The following is an 18,589-nucleotide window of genomic DNA, read 5'->3' on the forward strand; positions in this document are numbered from 1 at the left end:
TTGCTCGTCCCGCGCAAACAACGGGGCCTACAGCGACGACGGCCGCTATGGCTGGCGAGCTCCCGTTGGGCCCGGGTGAATGACTGAATGGGCGAATCAGGTTCATGAAGCCAAGTTCTCTGCAGGGCTTGACCGAAGTCAATCGTAAGGTAGTCTCTGGGTATACCTATCAAAGGATTGAATGCGCGAGGTGAGCAGCGGGCATTGCCACAGGCCACCCAAACCACGCCGCCAGACGCCTCAGGCTCTAGACACCCTGGCCTCCAGTCACAAATCAAGCCCGTGATGCACAACTCCTCAAGAGGCACATAGCAGTCAGCATGATGGATTGCGAGCATGGATATGAAGAATAAAAATTTAGAGGAGCAAAGAAAATAGATGGCTATGCATCGCTGACGCCGACGTCGACCCTCCACACTTTGAGCGTACCGGAACGGTCACCGCTGACAACACCGCCGCGAAAGGGTGAGTCGATGCAGGCCAATGCCGTGATGATATCTTGATGGGCCTTCAGCAAGTTCTGCTGGTTGTTCGTGATGAGAGAAAGTCGCTGCGTTGGTCGATTCGTTGAGCTTGGACTAGGCGCAGGGGGCCACGTCTCAACGATCGCGGTCGCAGAGCCATCGTCCGAAACAATGCTAAATGGAGTATATTAGCTTGAATCCAAAACGAGAGAAATTGGGATACGCACCTGTACTTCGGACTCTCCTGCTCCGCATCGGCGCCAGTGAGTATGGTTGTCCTATCCGGCTTCTCAAGATCCCATACGCGCATCTTCCTGTCCTCTGAGCCGCTGAGCATGAAGCCTCTCAGTCGATGCTCCTTCGCTCGAGTGCCATAGTCCGATACGTGCGCTGTATGTCCACCGAATTCTGTGCCGACAACGAGACAGCGAATGTCAGGCGCCGGAGCCGCTGGCTCTTCCTTGAAGATGCTGTCCGATGGCAATCGGGATCTGTCCGCACCGGCTTGACGGGAGCGTACCAGCGCTGCTATCGCCGACGCTGGGCTGGTGTCGGCCTCCGTGCCAGAAGCGTCGAACTTCTGCGAGAACGGCTCCGAGGCTAGAGATGTGCGCGTCACGAACGTCTCCATAAGCTGCATCTTCTCTATATCCCACACCTCTACGATGACCGCGGGGTGGCCTTGCTCGGGATCTTGCTTCGCTGTCTCGACGGCGACCATAATCCATTTGCCCTTCCCCTTGGTCGAATGGACGACGCATTGGTGTATTCGGGCGCATTTCCCGTTGGAAGCGGCAGCTGTATGCCAGCTCTTCAGGAGCAAACCGAAGCGGCGATCCCATAGGGAAAGCACTCCGGTGGACGTTCCGACAAGTATCCACGTTCTCTTGCGGTCCATAGCCATGCAGGTGATGGGCCCGTACTGTCGTGGATTCTCCATGGTCTGCAACACGCGCATGAGGCGAAGGTCCAGGATGGTGATCGTTGAATGAGTCGTGCAGTAAACAAGGTTGGACGCGTTGTCTGTTTCGCGCAGTCAGCCAAGGAGTGAGAGCAATGCAGAGATCCCGCGCACCTGTGTTGAAATGGGACATGCAAGTGATGTACTCGCCAACATTGTCTACACGATACTCGCGTATGGTCTGCAGCTTGCCATACTTCGGTACCGCCCCGTTCTGTGACACATGCACGCGCACGACATGCAGACTCCCGTCATCCGCCGCACTCGCAAAGCAATGCACGCCCTCGAGCGTACACACACTCTTCACCCGCGCATGATGCTGCGTATACGTGTGCCGCGGCTTGCTCGTGACATTGCGTTCAAGACGCGCCGAGTCCCAGACCTTGACCGTCATGTCGTCCGACGCCGACACGAAGAACATGTGGTCAGGCGACACAGCAATACCAGTGATGGCTGCGCTATGAGGCGATAGGTGCGCGACGAGCGTCGCCTCTGTCCGTCGTGACCCGTCGCGGTTGCCGAAGCCATGACGGACAGGATTTCGTCTCCGGACAGGCCCTTCGTGCACTTTCGGCCCGAAGTCGTTCTGTAGCTCGCGGTTGTTCTCGTGTACGATATGTTCGAGCAGGTTGTTCACGCTGGGTTCAGTGCCCAGGGTTCGCAGGTGCTGCAAGCCGGGCGCATTTTGTCGTTGCGCCGATGGACCACCATGCATGGATGTAGGCGAGGACCGACCAGAACGTGAAGGCGAGATCTCCCGCATTGTAGCATGGGCCTCGAGCACCCCAGTCGCATTCGCTCTCGACGAACCGATGAGCGGGGCAGCTTTATGCGTGTCCATGCTCCCGACCTGTAGTCTGCTTGGAGGACGGAAAGCAGACGAGTTCGTTGTCGAGACAATAGACTCCGTCGGACTATCCGGCCGTCGAGGAGCAGGCGATGGAGAGGCGGGTGAAGGAGGGAAGGGCGCTAGACTTTGCATAGGGTTCGGTTGTCGCGGTGAGGAAGGCGGTGGTGTGCCCAACGACGCTGCAGAGCCATTGATAGTTGCGAGTCGCCGACGAAGATCCTCGAACGGCGCCGGAGATTCGAGACTGACTATCCTGCCCAGAGGACTCATGGGCATTGATCGTGGGGTCATCTCCAGGCCAGCCTTGCGCGGGGATGAGTACAGTCGTGGTCGGGCTGTCGTCGGCGTAGTGGTACGACTGTCAAGGAAGATAGTTTGCGGCACTACGTTCAACTTTGGTAGCTCGATCGGCTCGATGGTCTTCAGGTTCCTCTCCGTCTCGACCTCGGTGCCCAATCGAGAGCCAAAGCTGCAACCTAATGAATACACAGTCCGAAGGCGACAGATGATATCCTGACCTTGCCGTAGCATTCGCCAGCTTGAGGATGTAGTCACGCATCGCGAGCAGCTTCGACTCCTCCGTTGAAGACATGCCCATCTGCTTCAGCTTTGCCAGTTGCGCGTCGTCCCTGGCAAACTAAGGTCAGCCTCTTTGCAACCTTCGGGTTCGCTCGGATATACGCACTCCTCATTCCTATTCCTCGCAATCGTATTGCCCGACTTCCTAATAGCGACAACGCTCTCCCGTGGCGACTCCGTTCTTGCGCGGCGCTGACCTCGCCAGAAGTTCGACTTGTCGGACTTCATCGCCCATTGCACTGCCGCATCGAATATTTGTCGAGACAGCTGCATGATTACATCAGCGTTATCGTTAGTACACGATGAGACGGCGGCACTCACCGGAGGCTTCATCGCCATGAGGAGACTCTTCTCGTCGATAGTCGCCACATCCGACTTCAGGAAGTGTCGTAGCGAAGGGTAGAGAATGCACCACACGTCCGCGTCCGGTAGTGGCCGGGCGGCGGACGAGATGAAGGCAGCAGCAGCTACACACTAGTCAGCCCTTCGCCACGCTGGGAACAAGCAGCCACCCTCACCTTGCCGAATCCACACATTCGGATGGTACAAGAACCCAAGGGTCGCGCTCATCAACTCCCAAAGCCGCATCTTCTGAAAGAGGCCGATATCACAAAGACTCGTAAGCGCACCCAGCACCTTCGCCACCACGCTCTCCTCAACATCTACATCTCGATTAGTCACATCATCAAAACTTTTTCGTACTAGCAAACTCACCCGACAACGCCTGAATCATCAACGGCAAAATATACTCCTCCAAGCTCCTTCCCCCCGCGCACGCCGCCACATCCACGATACTCTCAAAGAACGCATGCCGAAGCATCCAGTCCCTATCATTGAGATACGTGATGATATGACTGAGCAGCACGTCATTCGTGCGCTGGCGACCGAGGAAGATGCATAAGGACGAGATATCGTGTAATACCGCGCGCTTGACCACGCTCGAGGGATCCGTGAGGAGCGCAGAGAGATGTTGCTGGATGGCGTTTTGCAGGTCTTGCATGGAAGCATCGTAGGAGAGCTGGGTGGTCATCGTCAGGCTTTGTCGCTTTACAAGACGGAATGTCATCGCGCAAACAGGACTCAAAGCTCACCTCATTATCCGCCGCCTCATACTCCTGCGGCTCTGTCGACAGCTGGAACGTCCCATGCGCACGCAACGCCTGCCCCATCTCCAAATACCTCACCGCCGTGTTCGCAAACTGGACTATACACTGTGCGTACATGCATCGCACAGACACGTCCGCATCTTGTACGAGGTGCCATATGTTCGGGATGATGTACTCGGGGAAGATGGCCGCGTTGGAGGGCGTAAGGGCGGTGACGAGCATGAGCTGTGTAGAGATAAGCTGGACGAGAATCGGTACATTGAGAGGTGCGACGTACTACCTGTATCAATGTCCTCAACGCGCTAGACCGCACCGTTGCCGCATCATCGTGTAACAAGTCGACAATGTACGGCACCATACGGTCCAGCTTCGCCTCGTCCGTCAGATGCGGGCAGAGGGCCAACAGGAGATCCAGCGCTCGCGTCTTCGAAGACGGCAAACTGCAGTTCCGGACATTCGAAGACACGAGCGCGAGGATGATCAGTGCTGGGCCGTCTGCAAACGCGTCAACTTTGCAAGGCGGAAGGCGATTCTGCGGAAAATGCATACCTTCCAAAGCCGCAGCAGGCCCCTGTGTCAATCTGGTTTCGTAGCCTGGCAGATGTAGCTGCACGGGAAGGACGTCTTGTAGGGATTTGATGGCAGGTGCCGAGTATCCATACTGGACCTGTTGAGAACCTCGCTCAAGTGTCATCGGACACGACGATCCGCTCTTGCCCACCTTCACATCCGCGCCCTCCTCCTCTACCGTGCTGGGTGCAAGCGAGAGCCCGGCCTAATCGATAGTCAACACCTAGTTGTGCTCAGTAGAGCATTACAACATACCTCAATAGTCTCCCAATCCGTCCACAGGCGCTCTATCCTCCGGTCAGAATCGCTCGGCAGGACGTCCATAGTCGTCCCTGTCTCGGGTTCGCGCGAAGCACCGCCCGGCGAAGGCCTAACCGTCGCACTGGAGGTAGAAGGCGCCATACCCGGCGGAACAGGCGTAGACGGCACAGCAGGTGTCGACGCGCCGAAGGGCGACGTTGCTGGCAACTCGTTGACGGATAGGACATACTGGGAGGGTATGGTTGGTGTATGTCTACAGAGAGGAACTGGAGACGTACCTGATGCAGGAAGGTGTAGAAAGTCTCCGGAAAGACCGTCCCTCTAGCCTGAGCAAGCGCATCGTCGAATGTCGGTCGCAGCGCCGGATCCAGCGAGATCATCTGCTTGATCAACGTCTACTAGGCGCATATGTCAGCTCAGCCCAGTGAACGCGCAGATAGGCACTCAGACAGCGCGCCGTCAACACAAGAGCACTCACCCTCGCACCCTCATCCTCAATCCTCGCCAGCGGCCCATCCACCGCATACTCCCCATCCCTATACTTGAACAGCTGACTGAGCGTGAACAGCGGCTCCCCCTCCAAAAACAACTCCGCCAGCACACATCCCGCGCCAAACACATCCATCGCCTCCGTCACCTTCCCATCCCTCCTCCCCTCGCCCTCGCCCTCCTCCGCCTCCGCCAACCTCGACTTCTTCGCACTAATCGCCGGTTGACTATCCGCTGTGTAGAACCGCTCCGGCGCGAGGTAGCATGTTCGTCTCCCCGCCGTATCGAAGAAGAACGAGAAGTCCGCGGGGTCGTCGAGCGGGAGGTAGGTTGGTTTGTAGGATGCGAAGTCGGTGAGGTAGACCCAGTTCCAGGAGGTGACGAGGATGTTCTCGGATTTGATGTCGCCGTGCGAGACCTTTCGGGCGCGCGCGTCACTGAGGGCGGACAGTACTTGGTACGCGATCCACTTCTTCTCGATCGGGGAGAGGAAGGGGCGGGTACTGGGGGGAGATAGGGAAGTGTTAGTCAGTGATGGGGAGGTTAAGGAGGGTATTGCGACGCACCTGATGCGGTCGTATAGATTGCTAGCCACATACTGGCGGATGGTGTACCCCGCTCGCTCCGTCTCAACGAAGCTCTGGTAGCTATAGATGTTCGGCAGCTCTGACAGCGCCTCTCGCTCGACTGTAGGATCCGTCAGCTTTCATGCGCTAAGAACGCTCGAGCAAACGCGCCTTTCAATCTCCTAGCATACGTCCTCAGACTCAACCCCGGATCTGGCTTGATGAATATCTTGACCACCAGGAAGCCGTTAGGGTGCCGGCACTTCACAGTCTTCAGGAATCGTGCCGCTCCCAAGCTAAGCCTCTGTCTTCAGCTCAATTCCTGGCGCACACACTGCCGACGCACCTCTTGTCATAAACCACATCCCCTCCCAACTCCCCAACGAACGAGTCCAGCGCCCCCGTCGTACGCGTCAGAGTCGATCCAGATTGTGCATTGCCCATAGATCGTTAGATGTGTGTTCTGATCAAAGTACGAGCCAAGTTATGAAGTGCGTGAGGCGCGAGCGAGGCAATGGACGCTGCGCGACGAATGCGGTTGTATGAGCAGTGGAGGCGATTGTCCCGCAGGTCGAGATGTGCAGGCCAGGTATTGTGTTTAGAGTATTACGCGCCAGACACTGCGCGCCATCTACACCAGCAGAGTCAGACACCGTCGAGATGGACAAGTCCAAGGCGAACTTGATGAGTTGCCTCCCTGCTGACCACCCACGCGCTAATCTTATCTTATCTCCATATCATGCCTCAATTGACAGAGTCGAAGAGTTGAGAGAACACAGAAGCAACGGCGTATTCTTCATATTCTTACTGGTGTAGGACGTACACTAGTAGGAGGTCTACCCAATAAAGCGGAGTTTTGCTCAGGTCAGAGAAGATGGGAACAAAACTTGCGCAAAACGGCCACACGACTGCGAAATGGCCCTAACCGCTTTCAAGCTCCAACGACCCAAGGCGTGATCAGAAACTAGACGACTTATCCCGAAGCAGCAGCATCGCAGCGTAGAAAGCAAAAGTATGGGAGAAGGGCCCCAGGCCAAGGGCTTGCTCACAGCCGTTTTTATGTCCGCGCCAGGGAGTGACTTGCGTATGGCACGCGTAGGAGGGACGTCCGAAAGGTTGAGGCACATGCATTGCTCTATACCGCTGTCATAACAAGCTACACGTCTAGTGCGAGCCGCCGAGCGCGATGTGGCCGGCCTTGCTGTTCTGCCAGGCGTCGTACTTCTTCGCCCAGGCGTAGGTGCCGTAGCCTGCGTCCAGTCGATCAGCAAAGGACAACAAACAAGGTGTCTCTACGCACCAATAGCGAAGGGAATGACGAAGAAGAAGGCCTCTCCGGAAAGACGGCGGTACGCGTTGAAGATGTAGGTGCGGATCATGTTGGGTGCCGCCTTCGACTGGTACGGCGAGATGGCTGCATGACTGGGTCAGCTCGCTGCATACACAGAGAGCGCAACTACGCACTGTACGCCCCGATGCCCTTCTGCTTCTTGATCGGGGTACCCCACCACGGGGACTGCAGACGGTGTCAGTTGCATACACGCGCAACATGATTCGCTGAACTCACGTAGGCCAGAGCTGAAGAAACATATTGTCAGAATAAGTGTCTTTCACACAAAGAGCACCACTCACGGCCGGGCATCTCGCCCATTCGAACTGCAGAGGGCCGCATGTTGTTTTCGACGGCGAGTAAGGAGTGTCTGGTGCGGAAGACGCAGGCGCTGGTTGGCCGCGATCCCTTCCGGGAAACGCCGATGCCAAACAGGTCACGCCGCAATTACGGCCCGACTTGCCGGGGACACGACGCGATGGCGCGCAGCTCTCCTCCACCTTGATCACTTCCCCCACACTCCTTGTGCGTGCAGACTGCAATCTATAGCTTCTTGACTGACTGTAGCCTCAGCCACCATGGAACACGAAACCTTGTACTCACTGGCAAACTACCTGGGTACCTTCGCCATGCTCGCGGTCCTGGGCTACCACTTCGTCGCCGTGAACGGGAAGTACATGGCGAAAGACGGGAAGGCGAAGGCATAACTACCTTGCGTGTATCTCATATGTGCGTCCTCTCCTCTTATCTGGCTTTGTCTGTTTACTCACTCATTCATAGGTTACAGACGGGTATCCTCGCGTATAGATCACTTCCCTCGCCCTGTACATCGACTGTGTTGTCTCGCACTGTTGCTCTGACTCTGGAACCATTTGACAATTCCTCCGACCTTCTGTCATCCTTGTGACCCTCGACGATGCGTACAAACGCCTACGAGCCTTGTATTCGGATGCGAATCCGCGTTCTGCGATCACCTACTTTCGATGCAGATCCCCATTTCATTGCGACACAGCTTTCGGTTGATTCAGACACGAGAAGATTGCAATTTGCTCGATGCTCGGCGCAGTTATCCAAGGTATCCTTACGGTCTTACAAGGGTCGAAACACAAAATAAAGTACAACTTTTGCGCCACATCCTCAATGGCGGTTCCCTCAGTGGTAGTGCCTCAACTTCACGCCGTTGATAATTTCAATGTCGTACTCTTCTCCCCGGATGAAGTCCGCCGTGCCGTAGTTGCGAACGCGAGTGGTTTCCCATCTGTGAGGAAAGGTTAGCTGTTGCTCGCCGACTTGACAGGGCGCAGCCGACGTCAAAGGGATTAGGCCACTCACTCGTCTGTTGTAGGAATACGGTCCTCGAAGATGACATGGCCCTCCTCCTTCACCTTCTTCGACGGCAGGAGGTCGATCGGGATGCCGCTCACGAAGTGCGCAAAGTGGAAGACACCAAGGCGACGGAAGTTCTGCTGGTCCGAAGGCGGGGTGACAACTGCGCAACCAGGTCAGTTTCCTGATTCTCTGACACCTTAACCCTTCACTCACCCCGATGCATCGTCCCCTTCAGGATCCCCCCACTCATAAACGCCAACTGGTCGCCAATATTGATGACCAGCGCCCCGTCCCGGTGCTTCACGTACCGCCACTTGTCATCCGGCATGAGCACCTGAAGCGCGGTAACCGGCTGCGAGACAAGGGTCGAGAGCGAGTTGAAGTCGGTGTGCCCGTTGAGCATCACGCCGTTCGTCTTCCGCTTCTCCTCCGAGGTGAGCGGGTCGTAGATCATGTAGCGCAGGAGGTCGTCGCCGCGCCGGCCGTCGTCGGTCTCGTGCAGCCTCCAGAGGTAGCCCTCGGGGAGCTCGAGGACGCCGTCGATGAGGTTGCAGATGCGGCGGAGGACCTTTTGGCGGGCTTCCTGGAAATATCGTCAGTTGACAATCTACTCAATCAAGTGAGGTGGGACGTACTTCCAGGAACGCCTTCGTCTCCTCGACGTACGGCCGGATAGGCGCCGGGTGCCGGGTGACGGGGTCTAAGCTTCAGTAGGAAGGTGAGTCTTTGGCGCATAGCCTTCCATGGTGGCTCACCTATTCTGATAGAAGTTGTAGTGCTCGATGCGGTCGCGGACGCCGTCCTTGATTTCCCAGTAGTTGGGGAGCTTGTAGCCCATGAAACTGCCGTTTTCCTTGATCAGAGCGCGGTGCTTCTCCTTTTCGGCGCGGGAGACGCCGTCGAAGGTGTGCTGGCCGATGTCGAATTGGCGGTCGAGCTAGGCGGCGTGTCAGATCTCAGTAAACATCGGAGGAGGCGAGGGAAAACGGACCGTCTCCTGCGGGATGCCATGGCCAACGACGTAGAAGAAGCCGTCCCGCTGGAGTGCCGTGCGGACGGTCTCGATGAGCTCGTCACGCTTGGTGTCGTATAGGGAAAGGTCGACAGTGAGAATGTCGGCCTGCGCACACGGATCAGCCCACTAACCTCCCACCCTAGCAGACGATCCACGCACCCACTCAATGTTCTCATCCTTCGTCACAGGCGGCTTCTGCCACTTGGGCAGCTCCGGCTTGCCCACTGTCTGCCCTATATCGAGCGCCGCGAGCTTCTCCTCGAGCGGCTGCGTCTCGGTGGCGGTCTGCGTAGTGGTGACGGCGACCATGGCGTACGCTGAGCAGAGGATAAGATAAGGTTAGGAGGGCTGGTGAGTGCGGGTATCGGTGGCGAGTGGCATATATAAGAGAGCTCCGTTGCTCGTCATCTGGTCCGCGCTTTTGCAGCAATCACGCCATCTGGGCTTGGATGGCGGGCTTCGCTGGCTAGGGGTAGGGTAATGGGCCGAGTCACTTGATGGACCCGGGGAAGGAAGAGGAAGGTGGGGAGCGTGGAACGGGGAGGATGCAGTCCCGTGGAGGGGAGGTAAGACGTCAGGTATGTATCGGCGCACAGGATGAAGGCGGAGGGCATGTGAGCTTGGGTTTGCGGTATACAGGAGTGTGGGTACGCGCAGGGCAGTATAGAGCGGGTGTACAGCGGGCCATAGGTACTTGGCAACATCCGTGCTCCCTGGCTTAGCGGACGTCTTCGGAAAGGGCTTTCTGGAGAGACCGCGGGCTCGGCCGTAGGGTGCACCATTGTTCCCCTTATCGGAGGAGCGATACCGAGAGCGCCAGGCTGCGTATCAGATAGTCGTGCGAGCACATCATCCTCTGGCAATGAACACCATCCCTCATCATCCTTTGACAATGGTCATGCCTTTGTGACTGTCAATATCATTGCGGGGAAGCCGCGGATGTTGAACTGTGACGTGGGGCGTGACCAGTATCTCCGACGCCCCACCCGGGCCGTGAACTTGAGGGAAATGTGCCAGGTGTGTGCGTCTGTCTACCCTGTAATATCGGTGGTGTCGCTCTTGTGTCTTGCAAAAAGTAACCTTTGACGTAGTTTCCCGAAAGAAAGAAAAAAGTTCGTTCAGAGGGCGATTCGAACACCCGCGTGCAAAGCACAATGCCTTAGCAGGGCATCACCTTAACCACTCGGTCATCTGAACTTACCACAGCAGGCAGTTTTGTATAGTCATGTTAGGATCGACCTTGTTTTCTACTCAAATTCACGACTTGAAGCTCTCGCTCGCTTGAAAGTTGCTCACGCTCACTTCAGAGTTTTGAGCAGAGAATAAGGTTATTGTATGTACGTATCTAGCAATAGCAATAGACGTTCAATTCGACAAGCAGGCCTATGCCTCCATGAACCGTGGCTTACGCCTCAATGAACTGGTTCTTCAGACTCCTCGACTCCTTCAGCTTGACTAGCTTGTCAACGATGTCCGCGAGCGGGATCGTCGCGCTACGGGCCTTCGTGCCAACGTCGTCGCGGTTGCGGACGTTGACGGACTTGGACTCGAGCTCGGTCTCGCCGACGACTAGAGCAAAGTAGGGAGTTGTGAGCAAGCAGTAACGAATACGTGAAAGGCTGAGCTCACCAAGAATGAAGTTGTACTGCGCAATCTCGCCGTTGCGGATCTTCTTCTGCAGCGTGTTGTCGCTGTTGTCGACCTCGGCGTACAAGTTGGCCTTCGAAAGCGTCTCGGCGACCTCGGATGCGTACTCTTTCTGTAAAACCGTCAATCCCCGCCAGCCTTGTGAAATTGGATCGAACGCACGTAAGGAGCAGCAACCGGAATAACTAGCACCTGTCTCGGCGACAACCAGAAAGGCCTGTTGGGCAGCTGTTAGCCATCTTGCCCAAGTAGAAAAGCCCACAACCCCCACTCACCACTTCCCCGCAAAATGCTCCGTCGCAATCGCCACAAAGCGCTCGATACTCCCCAAAATCGCCCGATGAATGATGATCGGCCTCTGCACCTCCTCATTATTCGACCTGTACTTCAAGTTGAACCGCTGCGGGAGCTGGAAGTCAAGCTGGATGGTAGCGCATTGGTACGCGCGCTTCAGCGCGTCGCGGATCGTAATGTCGATCTTCGGCCCGTAGAACGCGCCGTCGCCCGGGTTGAGCTCCCATTTGCCAGGGTAGTACTTTTCGAGGGCTTGTTTGAGTTGCTAGAGGGGGAGGCGGTGTCAGTACGACGCGTAGAGGGTAAGGGGATGTGGGCATACGTCCTCCGCGGCATTCCACGTCTCGACCTCGCCGAGGTACTTCTCGGGCCGGGTGGAGAGCTCGAGGTGGAACTCGAAGCCAAAGATACCATAAACGTGTTGCATGAAGTCGAACAAGCCCGCCATCTCCGCCTCCACCTGCGACGGCATGCAGAAGATGTGCGTGTCGTCCTGCACGAAGCGGCGCACGCGCGTCAGGCCGGAGAGCGCGCCAGAGGCTTCGTTTCTATGGGTAGCCGAGAGTTAGCGGATGGTGAGTCACGGAGAGAGTGAATGGTATATACCTATGGATGATACCAAACTCCGCCATGCGAATGGGCAGCTCACGATAGCTGCGATCCCTCGAGTCGAAGATCAGGCAGTGACCCGGGCAGTTCATTGGCTTCAGCGCCCAGTTGTCCTTCTCGATGTCGAGCGTGAACATGTCGTCCTTGTAGTTCTCCCAATGCCCGGACGTTTCCCACAGCTTCGCGTTGTACATGTTGGGCGAGATGACTAGGCGCCCATTAGCTCACGCCACCTTTTCACTGAATCACAACAATAACACACCTTCTTGGTAACCGCGCTTGAAGTACTCTGACTAGCATGGGCGTCAGCACGGATGACTCGCACGCGAGCAAGAACGGACCCACTCGCATGAGCTCGATGAGCGTGTTATAGATACGAGTACCGTGCGGCAAGAAGAAGCAGCTGCCCGGGCTGAGGTCGTGGAAGAAGAACAGCTCTTGTTCCCTGCCGATTTTACGGTGGTCGCGCTTCGCAGCCTCGGCGAGGAAGGCCTTGTGCTCAGCGAGCTGCTTCTTGTCCGGGAAGGAGATACCGTAGATGCGCTGCAAGGTATCGTTCGCCTGATCACCCAAGAAGTATGACGCGGAGCTCTGAAAGATGGGTAAGAGAACAGAAGAGCTCGTACGATACGAGGAAAACAAACCTTGGTGACCATCATGGCCTTTATCCTGCCCGTGTGGGGGATATGTGGGCCCACACACAGGTCGATCATAGGGCCACAGCGGTACACAGTCGTAGATTCGCCGTCGGGAATCTTCGTCTGAATGAGATACTGCTTATACTTGTTGTACTGTAGGGAGTAAGAGTCAGACGAATCCAAGCCGAAAAAGAGCGACCAACCCACGTTAAACATCTTGAGCAGGTTCTCCTTCGACACGACGAGGCGCTCGAACTTTTGCTTCTCTTTGATGGCCTTCTCCGAGACCTTCTCCAAGGCAGGGTAGTCACTAGGCTGGACTGGGCGGTCCTCGATCGCCATCTCGTAGAAGAAGCCCTCGTCCGTGGGAGGACCGAGGCAGAGGTGGCAGCCATAGTGCCGCTCGGCGGCTTCACCAAGGACGTGTGCGGACGAGTGCCAGAAGACGCGCTTGCCCTCAGGGTGATCGAAGTCGAGAAGCTCAAGCTTGCATGACTTTTCCAGCGGCCGTTCGAGGTCCCAGAGTTGGCCGTCGACCTGGGCACAAATTGGTAAAACGGAAAGGAGCGAGGGACACTCTCTGACCTACCTTCGCAATGACGACCTTGTCGGCGAGGCCCTTTGAGATTTCCAGAGCGATGCTCATGGGGCTGGTCTCCCAGCTGGTCCCTTTGCGCTCGGCGCCATCGGGGAGAGTAATGGTGATTTCCTCACGCGGTTGAGCTACAAAAGACGCGTTCAGTACGTGAGGTGAAGGGGGGAAGGACACTACGCACCCTTCACAAACTCATCATACTCCGCCTTGAGCTGATCGTACATCTTGATACGGTGGTCGAAGAACTCGGGCGGGGGTTGCAGCTGCGCTCCCTCCCGTTAGCGCACATCGATCTGGACGGGGACCACACGCACTTCGAGGGGATGCTGCGCCTCGTTCGCCTGCGCCTTCGCCTTCTTCTGCTGGGGCTGCTTGGGCTTATCCACCGTAGGCTCGGCGTGGGGCGCATCGAGCGCGGTCGTCGCCGGCTGGGAGGTGGAGGCGACTGGCTTGGGATCCATTCTTGTGCACGACGTTCCGAGTTTTCTGCGGAGGCCGACGACGCGGAGGCTTGGGGCGAGCGGAATACGTGACCGAGTGAGCAGAACTCGTCTTAAAAGCAGATTCTGCATCGACCTCAGTCACGTTCAGCCTGACTCGATCCGGAGAGTGTATCCCCGATAAGATTAGATGTCCTTCACGGTCGTCCGGCCCGCGCCAGTCTCTTGCGGGCTCGTGATGCGCATCAGAGGGGACCCACAACTCGTCGTGACCTCGTATTTGGATGACCTTGTGGCTTCCACGCAAGCGAGAACATGTTGCACTGCCCTCAGATCGCATCTGAGTGCCTCTGCACGGCCACCATGACTCACTGGTACGCAGCAACAAATATGTGGCGTACCAGCGGGCTTCTCAACGCTACGAACCTTGATTTGACCTTCACTGCCTGCGCCGCCTCACGAAAATTTGACAGATATCCTGTTCATATGGTATGCGCAATCGCACTCTATCCTAGCTATGGTATTCTGAGTCTCCGCTGATCGCCTGGACATAAGACAACTCAACGGTCTTCGTACACTGACACGGGCTTACCACAGGCCGCCTCATGCCTGTGGCCATTCAACAGCAGCTGTGCAGAGCAAGAAAGGCTATGAGAGCCTCAATTAGCTGCGTTGATACACTCATGGCCCGGCTGCGCGACCAGAGTGGCCGAGGATGATCCTATTAGCGGCGCCAATCTGCTCTCCAACGGGAAATCCGCTGACTTGAATCCGGCGCTTGGGTAGCGGACGCCAGCCCTCGAGGATCCTTGTGTGGCGATTTCGTGGCTCAGCGCTTTGTAGCACATTGAAGTTTGACACGCTTCACAGTAATCCACTCACCTTGACTGAGCAACTTTGGCTGTCAAACGTCGTCGAGCAGAGACATATTGATTACATGGCATATGGTGTTACATGGGCGAGGGTGCAGCTATTAGCGCGAGGATGAGCAGGGGTGACTCTAAGATACAGTAGATATGATTACATGAGCACAGGAAACCATAGCAAGCGAGCACAACAAGTCGAAAGCGGGGATCTATATGATTATCACGGGAAACCCTTACTGCACGGGCCGCGTGCACCTAACCCGTCGCAGGGATAACACCCTGCGAGTCAACAAGCGTCGCTTCATCGGCTTCAGCTTGCTCAGGCTCAGAAGCCTTGGGCGCAGGGTCAGCTGCAGCCTCCTTTTCTTCCCCTTGCTCGGACGCCTGAGGGACTTCCGCTTCCGTTTCCACGCATGAGTCAGTAGTCGCGACCGCAGTACGAGGCTGAGCCTCTGCCGGCCTCCTGTTAATGACGCGCGGCCACCAAAGCGTAAGATGCCCGTCAGCGAGCTGCGAACAAACGTCCTCAGGCTGCAAGGGTATGTCGTAAGCTAACACGCCGCACGAACATGTTGAAGGACGCCACTCACCGTACATCCCTGCGGCAAGAGAATTTGGCGCCTGAAGATCCCATAGTACAGATCCTGCGTGTGGAAGGCTACAGGCGGTCCATCGACGGCGGGTTGGCCAGGCAGCGGCGGCTGATTCAGGCGATATCTGGGACGCCGCCGACCGATAACATGAAGGACGCCGCGGTCGATACGCAGCTGCAGGTCTTCGCTGCGTACTCCTGGTACCTCGAGTACAGCGACGGTCACCGGTATCAGAGGGTCGTCGTAGAAATCCATCCTGCATCGTATCTAGTCGTGAGTATGCAAACTAGTCGGGAGCACAAAGGGTGTGCATACCTGGCTCGAAAGTGGCCAGCATCGCTAGGATCGTTGGAAAACCCAGTCCTCATCTGCAGGGGCCCATCCCCTCCATTAGCGCCACGCAGGGCATGATTAATGGCGACGCTCTGTGCGTGGCGCGTGAGTGCATGAGGGGTCATTACAGGCAGCGACGCTGGCCTGCGGGTTTTGTGAAGCTGCTGGGACATGGGTGTACTGCTGTGGGATGAGTTTGTCATGGGAAGAGAGACTGTAGAGAAGAGCACGGCCGTGCAAGTCGCTCTTATATACTGCTCGGAAACAGCCGAACTGAATCGATTGTTATGGTCCGGAGTGTACGCGAAAGTGCTAGTGAGTCAGGACCACAGGAGTACACGTAGGCTTTGGCAAAAGGCTGTGAGGCTTCCTGACTGTGCCTCGGGAACACTACTCTGAGTAAGCATGGAAGGGAGCAATGGACGTTATGGAGCTTGAAGTTGTTGCGGGTCGAGATAAGGTCCTGATGTTATGGTCAAGGCCGAGCAATATTCCATGTCGGGCTTTGAAGGTAATGTCGCCTGAAACATAGTGTCGAGAGCTCCAGGATGGGGAAAAGGCGAGAACGATTGAGCACAATTCGCGATGGATGGAAGCAAGCTCGTCGGATGAGTCAGCATGTGTGGCAGCCCTTGTGGCGGTACACTATCGGACTTCGGCCCGGAACCTGCATCCCAGCTTTTGTTCTCTTCTCGTCACCGTCGAGCGATAGGGTTCTTGGAAGCTGCATAGACCTTAAGGCTGAGCGTAAATTGCACCTTGTTCTCGACCTTTACTACGTCCGACCATGAGTACCACTAGCAAGGTCGTCTTCGGTGTGTGAAGCCAGCTAAGTATCGTGAGCGTACGTCCTGATCGTCCCCAAGTCGGCAATGTGCCCTACAACATGAGCGAGGCAAGTCGGGCGCGCCACACTTTCGAACGTCACTTAACTGTATGCCTATAGGATGAGCTCATCGACGTATTCAAGAACGTCGGCGAAGTCGCCGGGTTCAGGTGAGTACGCGTTGTGATACGTCCCCTTCCCTCCCTCACATACGCGCCACTCAGGTTAGTGTTCGACCGTGAAACCGGCAAGCCGAGAGGATACGGCTTCTGCGAGTTTACCGGTGCGTCTTACGCGGTCGTTAATCCCTCAAATACTCACCCCGCCCCCAGACCACGACACGGCCCTCTCGGCCGTACGAAACCTCAATAACATCGAAGTCAAGGGCAGAAATCTGCGCATAGATCTCGCCGACTCCGATCCCCAGCTCGAGGGGAAGACCACCGTACGCGGCGAGCTCATCGACGGACCGGAGCGTCCGCGCGGGCCTCCGGATCCGAACGCCTTCCTCAAGACCCTTCCCCCTGGTGTTCCCGTGCCCCCGGGCTCAACATGTCTCGATACAATCAGCCATATTCTGGCGTCTATCCCTCCCGGCCAATTGATGGAAATCCTTGCACAGATGAAGGTGCGCAACTTTCGCCGCCGACCCTGCGCCTCCATCTAACACCCCACAGTCCTTCGTCCTAAATAACACAGACGGCGCGCGAGCCCTCCTAACAGCACACCCCCAGCTCGCCTACGCCCTCTTCCAGGCGCTCCTGCTCAACAACATCGTCGACCCCGTCGTCTTGCAACGCATGCTCGCTGCTACCTCGAAAAGCCCGCTCAATGCCCCGGCTCCACCACCGATACCAGCGTATGGTGCACCCACGACGATGGGATTCGGGCCCGGTATAGGCCAGGGAATGGCTCGGCCCGTCCCGACGCCCCCGCCAGGCAATATGTATGGACGACCACCACCACCGGCAGCTCCGGGATATCCACCTGCGTCTGGTTTCTACCCGCCGCCCCCTCAGCAGGCTCCGCCACCCGTCACTGGGGCACAAGACATCAACGAGACGCAGAAGGTAAAGTGCCGCACTCATGCTCCTACATTTGTCGCTGACCACCTTGCAGGCGATGCTCATGCAAGTTCTCACCTTGTCTCAACAGCAGATCGATGCCATGCCGGAAGCTGAACGAGGTGTCATTCAGCAATTGGTACGTATGCATCGGACTGCCTACTTTTCCTTGAGAAGCTAACGTTCCTGCAGCGGAGTCAATTCATGGGAACGTTAGGTGTATCCTAGTTCATCGAAGCTTACCTCGCTCTTTTCGCGTTGGTCACTTGCTTGTAATGAGACGGGGCTCTGCCAACGCAATCGTTGAGGCATGGCCCCCCTGCACCTAGTCCAAGCCCAACGAACCGACCACCGCAGCGACTCTGGGTCATCACGAACAATCAATAGAACTTGTTGAAAGCCCATCAAGATACTATCACAGCATTGGCCTGCATTGACTCTCCCTTCCGCGGCGGTGTAGTCAGCGGTGACCGCTTCGCCGTTCGGCACGCTGAAAGTATGGAGGGTCGACGCCGGAATCAGCGATGCGTAGTATCTTTTTTCCTTGCTCTACTACATTTCTTCTTCAGGACCATGCTCGCGACCCATGATGCTGACTGCTGTATCCCTCTCGAAGAGTGCGCGTCGCGGGCTCAGTTGATACTAGACGCCAGGGTGTCTAGATACCCAAGAGCCCGGGGCGTATGGCGGCGTTGTTTGGGTGGTCTGTGGCGATGCCCGCTGCCTACCTCGCGCAGTATATCCCTTGACACTGTTGACAGGCGTACCCAGAGTGAACCTTGCGATCGACTTTGGCCAGCCCTTGCAGAGAACATAGCTCCAGGAACCTGCTTCACCCATTGAGTTGTCTACACGGGCTCGGCGAGAGCTCGCCAGCCATGGCGGCCGTTGTCGCTGTAGGCTTTCCATCCGCTCATGCGGGACTGAGTAGCCTTGCCCGCTTCTGGTTTTCCCTTGAGGCGGGACAGAATTATAGCTCTGGATCTTGACCCTCCCTGAAATAGGACTGTGCGTCGTCAAAGCAGACTTGGGCGATGTCTTTGAAGGCCGGACTGTAACCGCCCGACACGGGCATATTCTTACGGCCCCGTCGCGGAACCACGCTTCTCCGCGCTTCACTGTCACGGTACACTATCCTATTAGCGAGGTAGGTGCGCCCTGTGT

At 56.7% G+C, this 18,589-nt stretch overlaps 8 protein-coding genes and 1 non-coding gene across 9 annotated transcripts; 2 read left to right on the forward strand and 7 right to left on the reverse strand.

Moving 5' to 3' along the window:
* Positions 1-77: 77 nt before the first annotated feature.
* On the reverse strand, positions 78-6,507 carry SCHCODRAFT_02544151 (ARM repeat-containing protein). The gene is made up of 17 exons (XM_050343626.1): positions 6,193-6,507; positions 6,018-6,142; positions 5,847-5,967; positions 5,270-5,783; positions 5,070-5,186; positions 4,786-5,019; positions 4,510-4,735; positions 4,238-4,455; positions 3,946-4,185; positions 3,569-3,872; positions 3,373-3,516; positions 3,176-3,321; positions 2,961-3,121; positions 2,794-2,904; positions 1,540-2,744; positions 692-1,487; positions 78-638 (listed from the first exon to the last, which is right to left on the reverse strand). The coding sequence occupies exons 1-17, from the start codon at positions 6,288-6,290 to the stop codon at positions 383-385; spliced, it is 5,016 nt and encodes a 1,671-aa protein (XP_050199554.1). The 5' UTR covers positions 6,291-6,507; the 3' UTR covers positions 78-382.
* A 122-nt stretch (positions 6,508-6,629) lies between these two features.
* SCHCODRAFT_02628384 (uncharacterized protein) lies at positions 6,630-7,559 on the reverse strand. The gene is made up of 5 exons (XM_003030989.2): positions 7,479-7,559; positions 7,414-7,424; positions 7,311-7,362; positions 7,147-7,260; positions 6,630-7,096 (listed from the first exon to the last, which is right to left on the reverse strand). The coding sequence occupies exons 1-5, from the start codon at positions 7,516-7,518 to the stop codon at positions 7,011-7,013; spliced, it is 303 nt and encodes a 100-aa protein (XP_003031035.2). The 5' UTR covers positions 7,519-7,559; the 3' UTR covers positions 6,630-7,010.
* Positions 7,560-7,622: 63 nt separating this feature from the next.
* Positions 7,623-7,883, forward strand: SCHCODRAFT_02504714 (uncharacterized protein; the record flags this gene model as incomplete). Its single annotated transcript, XM_003031404.2, has 2 exons — positions 7,623-7,701; positions 7,750-7,883. Coding segments are annotated over 2 exons (213 nt in total), but the record flags the coding sequence as incomplete, so codon positions are not given.
* A 426-nt stretch (positions 7,884-8,309) lies between these two features.
* SCHCODRAFT_02312801 (Clavaminate synthase-like protein) lies at positions 8,310-10,069 on the reverse strand. The gene is made up of 7 exons (XM_003030988.2): positions 9,680-10,069; positions 9,497-9,625; positions 9,261-9,442; positions 9,141-9,210; positions 8,719-9,088; positions 8,509-8,665; positions 8,310-8,434 (listed from the first exon to the last, which is right to left on the reverse strand). The coding sequence occupies exons 1-7, from the start codon at positions 9,827-9,829 to the stop codon at positions 8,329-8,331; spliced, it is 1,164 nt and encodes a 387-aa protein (XP_003031034.1). The 5' UTR covers positions 9,830-10,069; the 3' UTR covers positions 8,310-8,328.
* SCHCODRAFT_02312822 (uncharacterized protein) lies at positions 9,811-10,426 on the reverse strand. The gene has a single exon (XM_050342342.1). The coding sequence runs from the start codon at positions 10,300-10,302 to the stop codon at positions 9,925-9,927; it is 378 nt and encodes a 125-aa protein (XP_050199555.1). The 5' UTR covers positions 10,303-10,426; the 3' UTR covers positions 9,811-9,924.
* A 209-nt stretch (positions 10,427-10,635) lies between these two features.
* On the reverse strand, positions 10,636-10,717 carry SCHCODRAFT_t141. The gene has a single exon. It is a non-coding gene; the product is annotated as a tRNA-Ser (tRNA).
* A 112-nt stretch (positions 10,718-10,829) lies between these two features.
* SCHCODRAFT_02628395 (threonyl-tRNA synthetase) lies at positions 10,830-13,894 on the reverse strand. Its single transcript, XM_003030987.2, has 13 exons — positions 13,618-13,894; positions 13,485-13,566; positions 13,298-13,431; positions 12,916-13,245; positions 12,715-12,861; positions 12,416-12,661; positions 12,333-12,363; positions 12,068-12,278; positions 11,784-12,009; positions 11,443-11,726; positions 11,330-11,384; positions 11,150-11,279; positions 10,830-11,089 (listed from the first exon to the last, which is right to left on the reverse strand). Exons 1-13 carry the CDS (start codon positions 13,762-13,764, stop codon positions 10,926-10,928), a joined length of 2,187 nt encoding a protein of 728 aa, XP_003031033.1. The 5' UTR covers positions 13,765-13,894; the 3' UTR covers positions 10,830-10,925.
* A 970-nt stretch (positions 13,895-14,864) lies between these two features.
* SCHCODRAFT_02506671 (uncharacterized protein) lies at positions 14,865-15,457 on the reverse strand (the record flags this gene model as incomplete). The annotated part of the gene is made up of 2 exons (XM_003030986.2): positions 14,865-15,140; positions 15,200-15,457. 2 exons carry the CDS (start codon positions 15,455-15,457, stop codon positions 14,865-14,867), a joined length of 534 nt encoding a protein of 177 aa, XP_003031032.2.
* A 754-nt stretch (positions 15,458-16,211) lies between these two features.
* On the forward strand, positions 16,212-18,006 carry SCHCODRAFT_02678789 (uncharacterized protein). The gene is made up of 8 exons (XM_003031403.2): positions 16,212-16,350; positions 16,402-16,430; positions 16,482-16,531; positions 16,586-16,644; positions 16,694-16,989; positions 17,039-17,431; positions 17,481-17,564; positions 17,618-18,006. The coding sequence occupies exons 1-8, from the start codon at positions 16,323-16,325 to the stop codon at positions 17,651-17,653; spliced, it is 975 nt and encodes a 324-aa protein (XP_003031449.1). The 5' UTR covers positions 16,212-16,322; the 3' UTR covers positions 17,654-18,006.
* Positions 18,007-18,589: the final 583 nt, after the last annotated feature.

The sequence above is a fragment of the Schizophyllum commune genome (genome assembly GCF_000143185.2).
Source record: "Schizophyllum commune H4-8 unplaced genomic scaffold SCHCOscaffold_7, whole genome shotgun sequence".
In the NCBI taxonomy this organism is placed as follows: Eukaryota; Fungi; Basidiomycota; class Agaricomycetes; order Agaricales; family Schizophyllaceae; genus Schizophyllum; species Schizophyllum commune.

What these genes read in the sequence shown, in the direction of transcription:
- SCHCODRAFT_02544151 (XM_050343626.1), bottom strand. Translation starts at nt 6,290, where the DNA reads ATGGGCAATGCACAATCTGGATCGACTCTGACGCGTACGACGGGGGCG. An exon ending in TGAGGACATTGATACAGGTA is followed by an intron (nt 4,186 to 4,237) that starts GTACGTCGCACC and finishes ATCTCTACACAG; the next exon opens with CTCATGCTCGTCACCGCCCT. An exon ending in CAGGAGAGTCCGAAGTACAG is followed by an intron (nt 639 to 691) that starts GTGCGTATCCCA and finishes TACTCCATTTAG; the next exon opens with CATTGTTTCGGACGATGGCT.
- SCHCODRAFT_02628384 (XM_003030989.2), bottom strand. Translation starts at nt 7,518, where the DNA reads ATGCGGCCCTCTGCAGTTCGAATGGGCGAGATGCCCGGCC. An exon ending in GAAGGGCATCGGGGCGTACA is followed by an intron (nt 7,261 to 7,310) that starts GTGCGTAGTTGC and finishes CCAGTCATGCAG; the next exon opens with CCATCTCGCCGTACCAGTCG. An exon ending in CGTCATTCCCTTCGCTATTG is followed by an intron (nt 7,097 to 7,146) that starts GTGCGTAGAGAC and finishes GACTGGACGCAG; the next exon opens with GCTACGGCACCTACGCCTGG.
- SCHCODRAFT_02312801 (XM_003030988.2), bottom strand. Translation starts at nt 9,829, where the DNA reads ATGGTCGCCGTCACCACTACGCAGACCGCCACCGAGACGCAGCCGCTC. An exon ending in ATGGCATCCCGCAGGAGACG is followed by an intron (nt 9,443 to 9,496) that starts GTCCGTTTTCCC and finishes CACGCCGCCTAG; the next exon opens with CTCGACCGCCAATTCGACAT. An exon ending in TACAACTTCTATCAGAATAG is followed by an intron (nt 9,211 to 9,260) that starts GTGAGCCACCAT and finishes TTCCTACTGAAG; the next exon opens with CTTAGACCCCGTCACCCGGC.
- SCHCODRAFT_02312822 (XM_050342342.1), bottom strand. Translation starts at nt 10,302, where the DNA reads ATGGTGCACCCTACGGCCGAGCCCGCGGTCTCTCCAGAAAGCCCTTTC.
- SCHCODRAFT_02628395 (XM_003030987.2), bottom strand. Translation starts at nt 13,764, where the DNA reads ATGGATCCCAAGCCAGTCGCCTCCACCTCCCAGCCGGCGACGACCGCG. An exon ending in GTATGATGAGTTTGTGAAGG is followed by an intron (nt 13,432 to 13,484) that starts GTGCGTAGTGTC and finishes CGTCTTTTGTAG; the next exon opens with CTCAACCGCGTGAGGAAATC. An exon ending in GCAGTACAACTTCATTCTTG is followed by an intron (nt 11,090 to 11,149) that starts GTGAGCTCAGCC and finishes ACTTTGCTCTAG; the next exon opens with TCGTCGGCGAGACCGAGCTC.
- SCHCODRAFT_02678789 (XM_003031403.2), top strand. Translation starts at nt 16,323, where the DNA reads ATGAGTACCACTAGCAAGGTCGTCTTCG. An exon ending in TGCCCTACAACATGAGCGAG is followed by an intron (nt 16,431 to 16,481) that starts GCAAGTCGGGCG and finishes GTATGCCTATAG; the next exon opens with GATGAGCTCATCGACGTATT. An exon ending in GGCGAAGTCGCCGGGTTCAG is followed by an intron (nt 16,532 to 16,585) that starts GTGAGTACGCGT and finishes CGCGCCACTCAG; the next exon opens with GTTAGTGTTCGACCGTGAAA.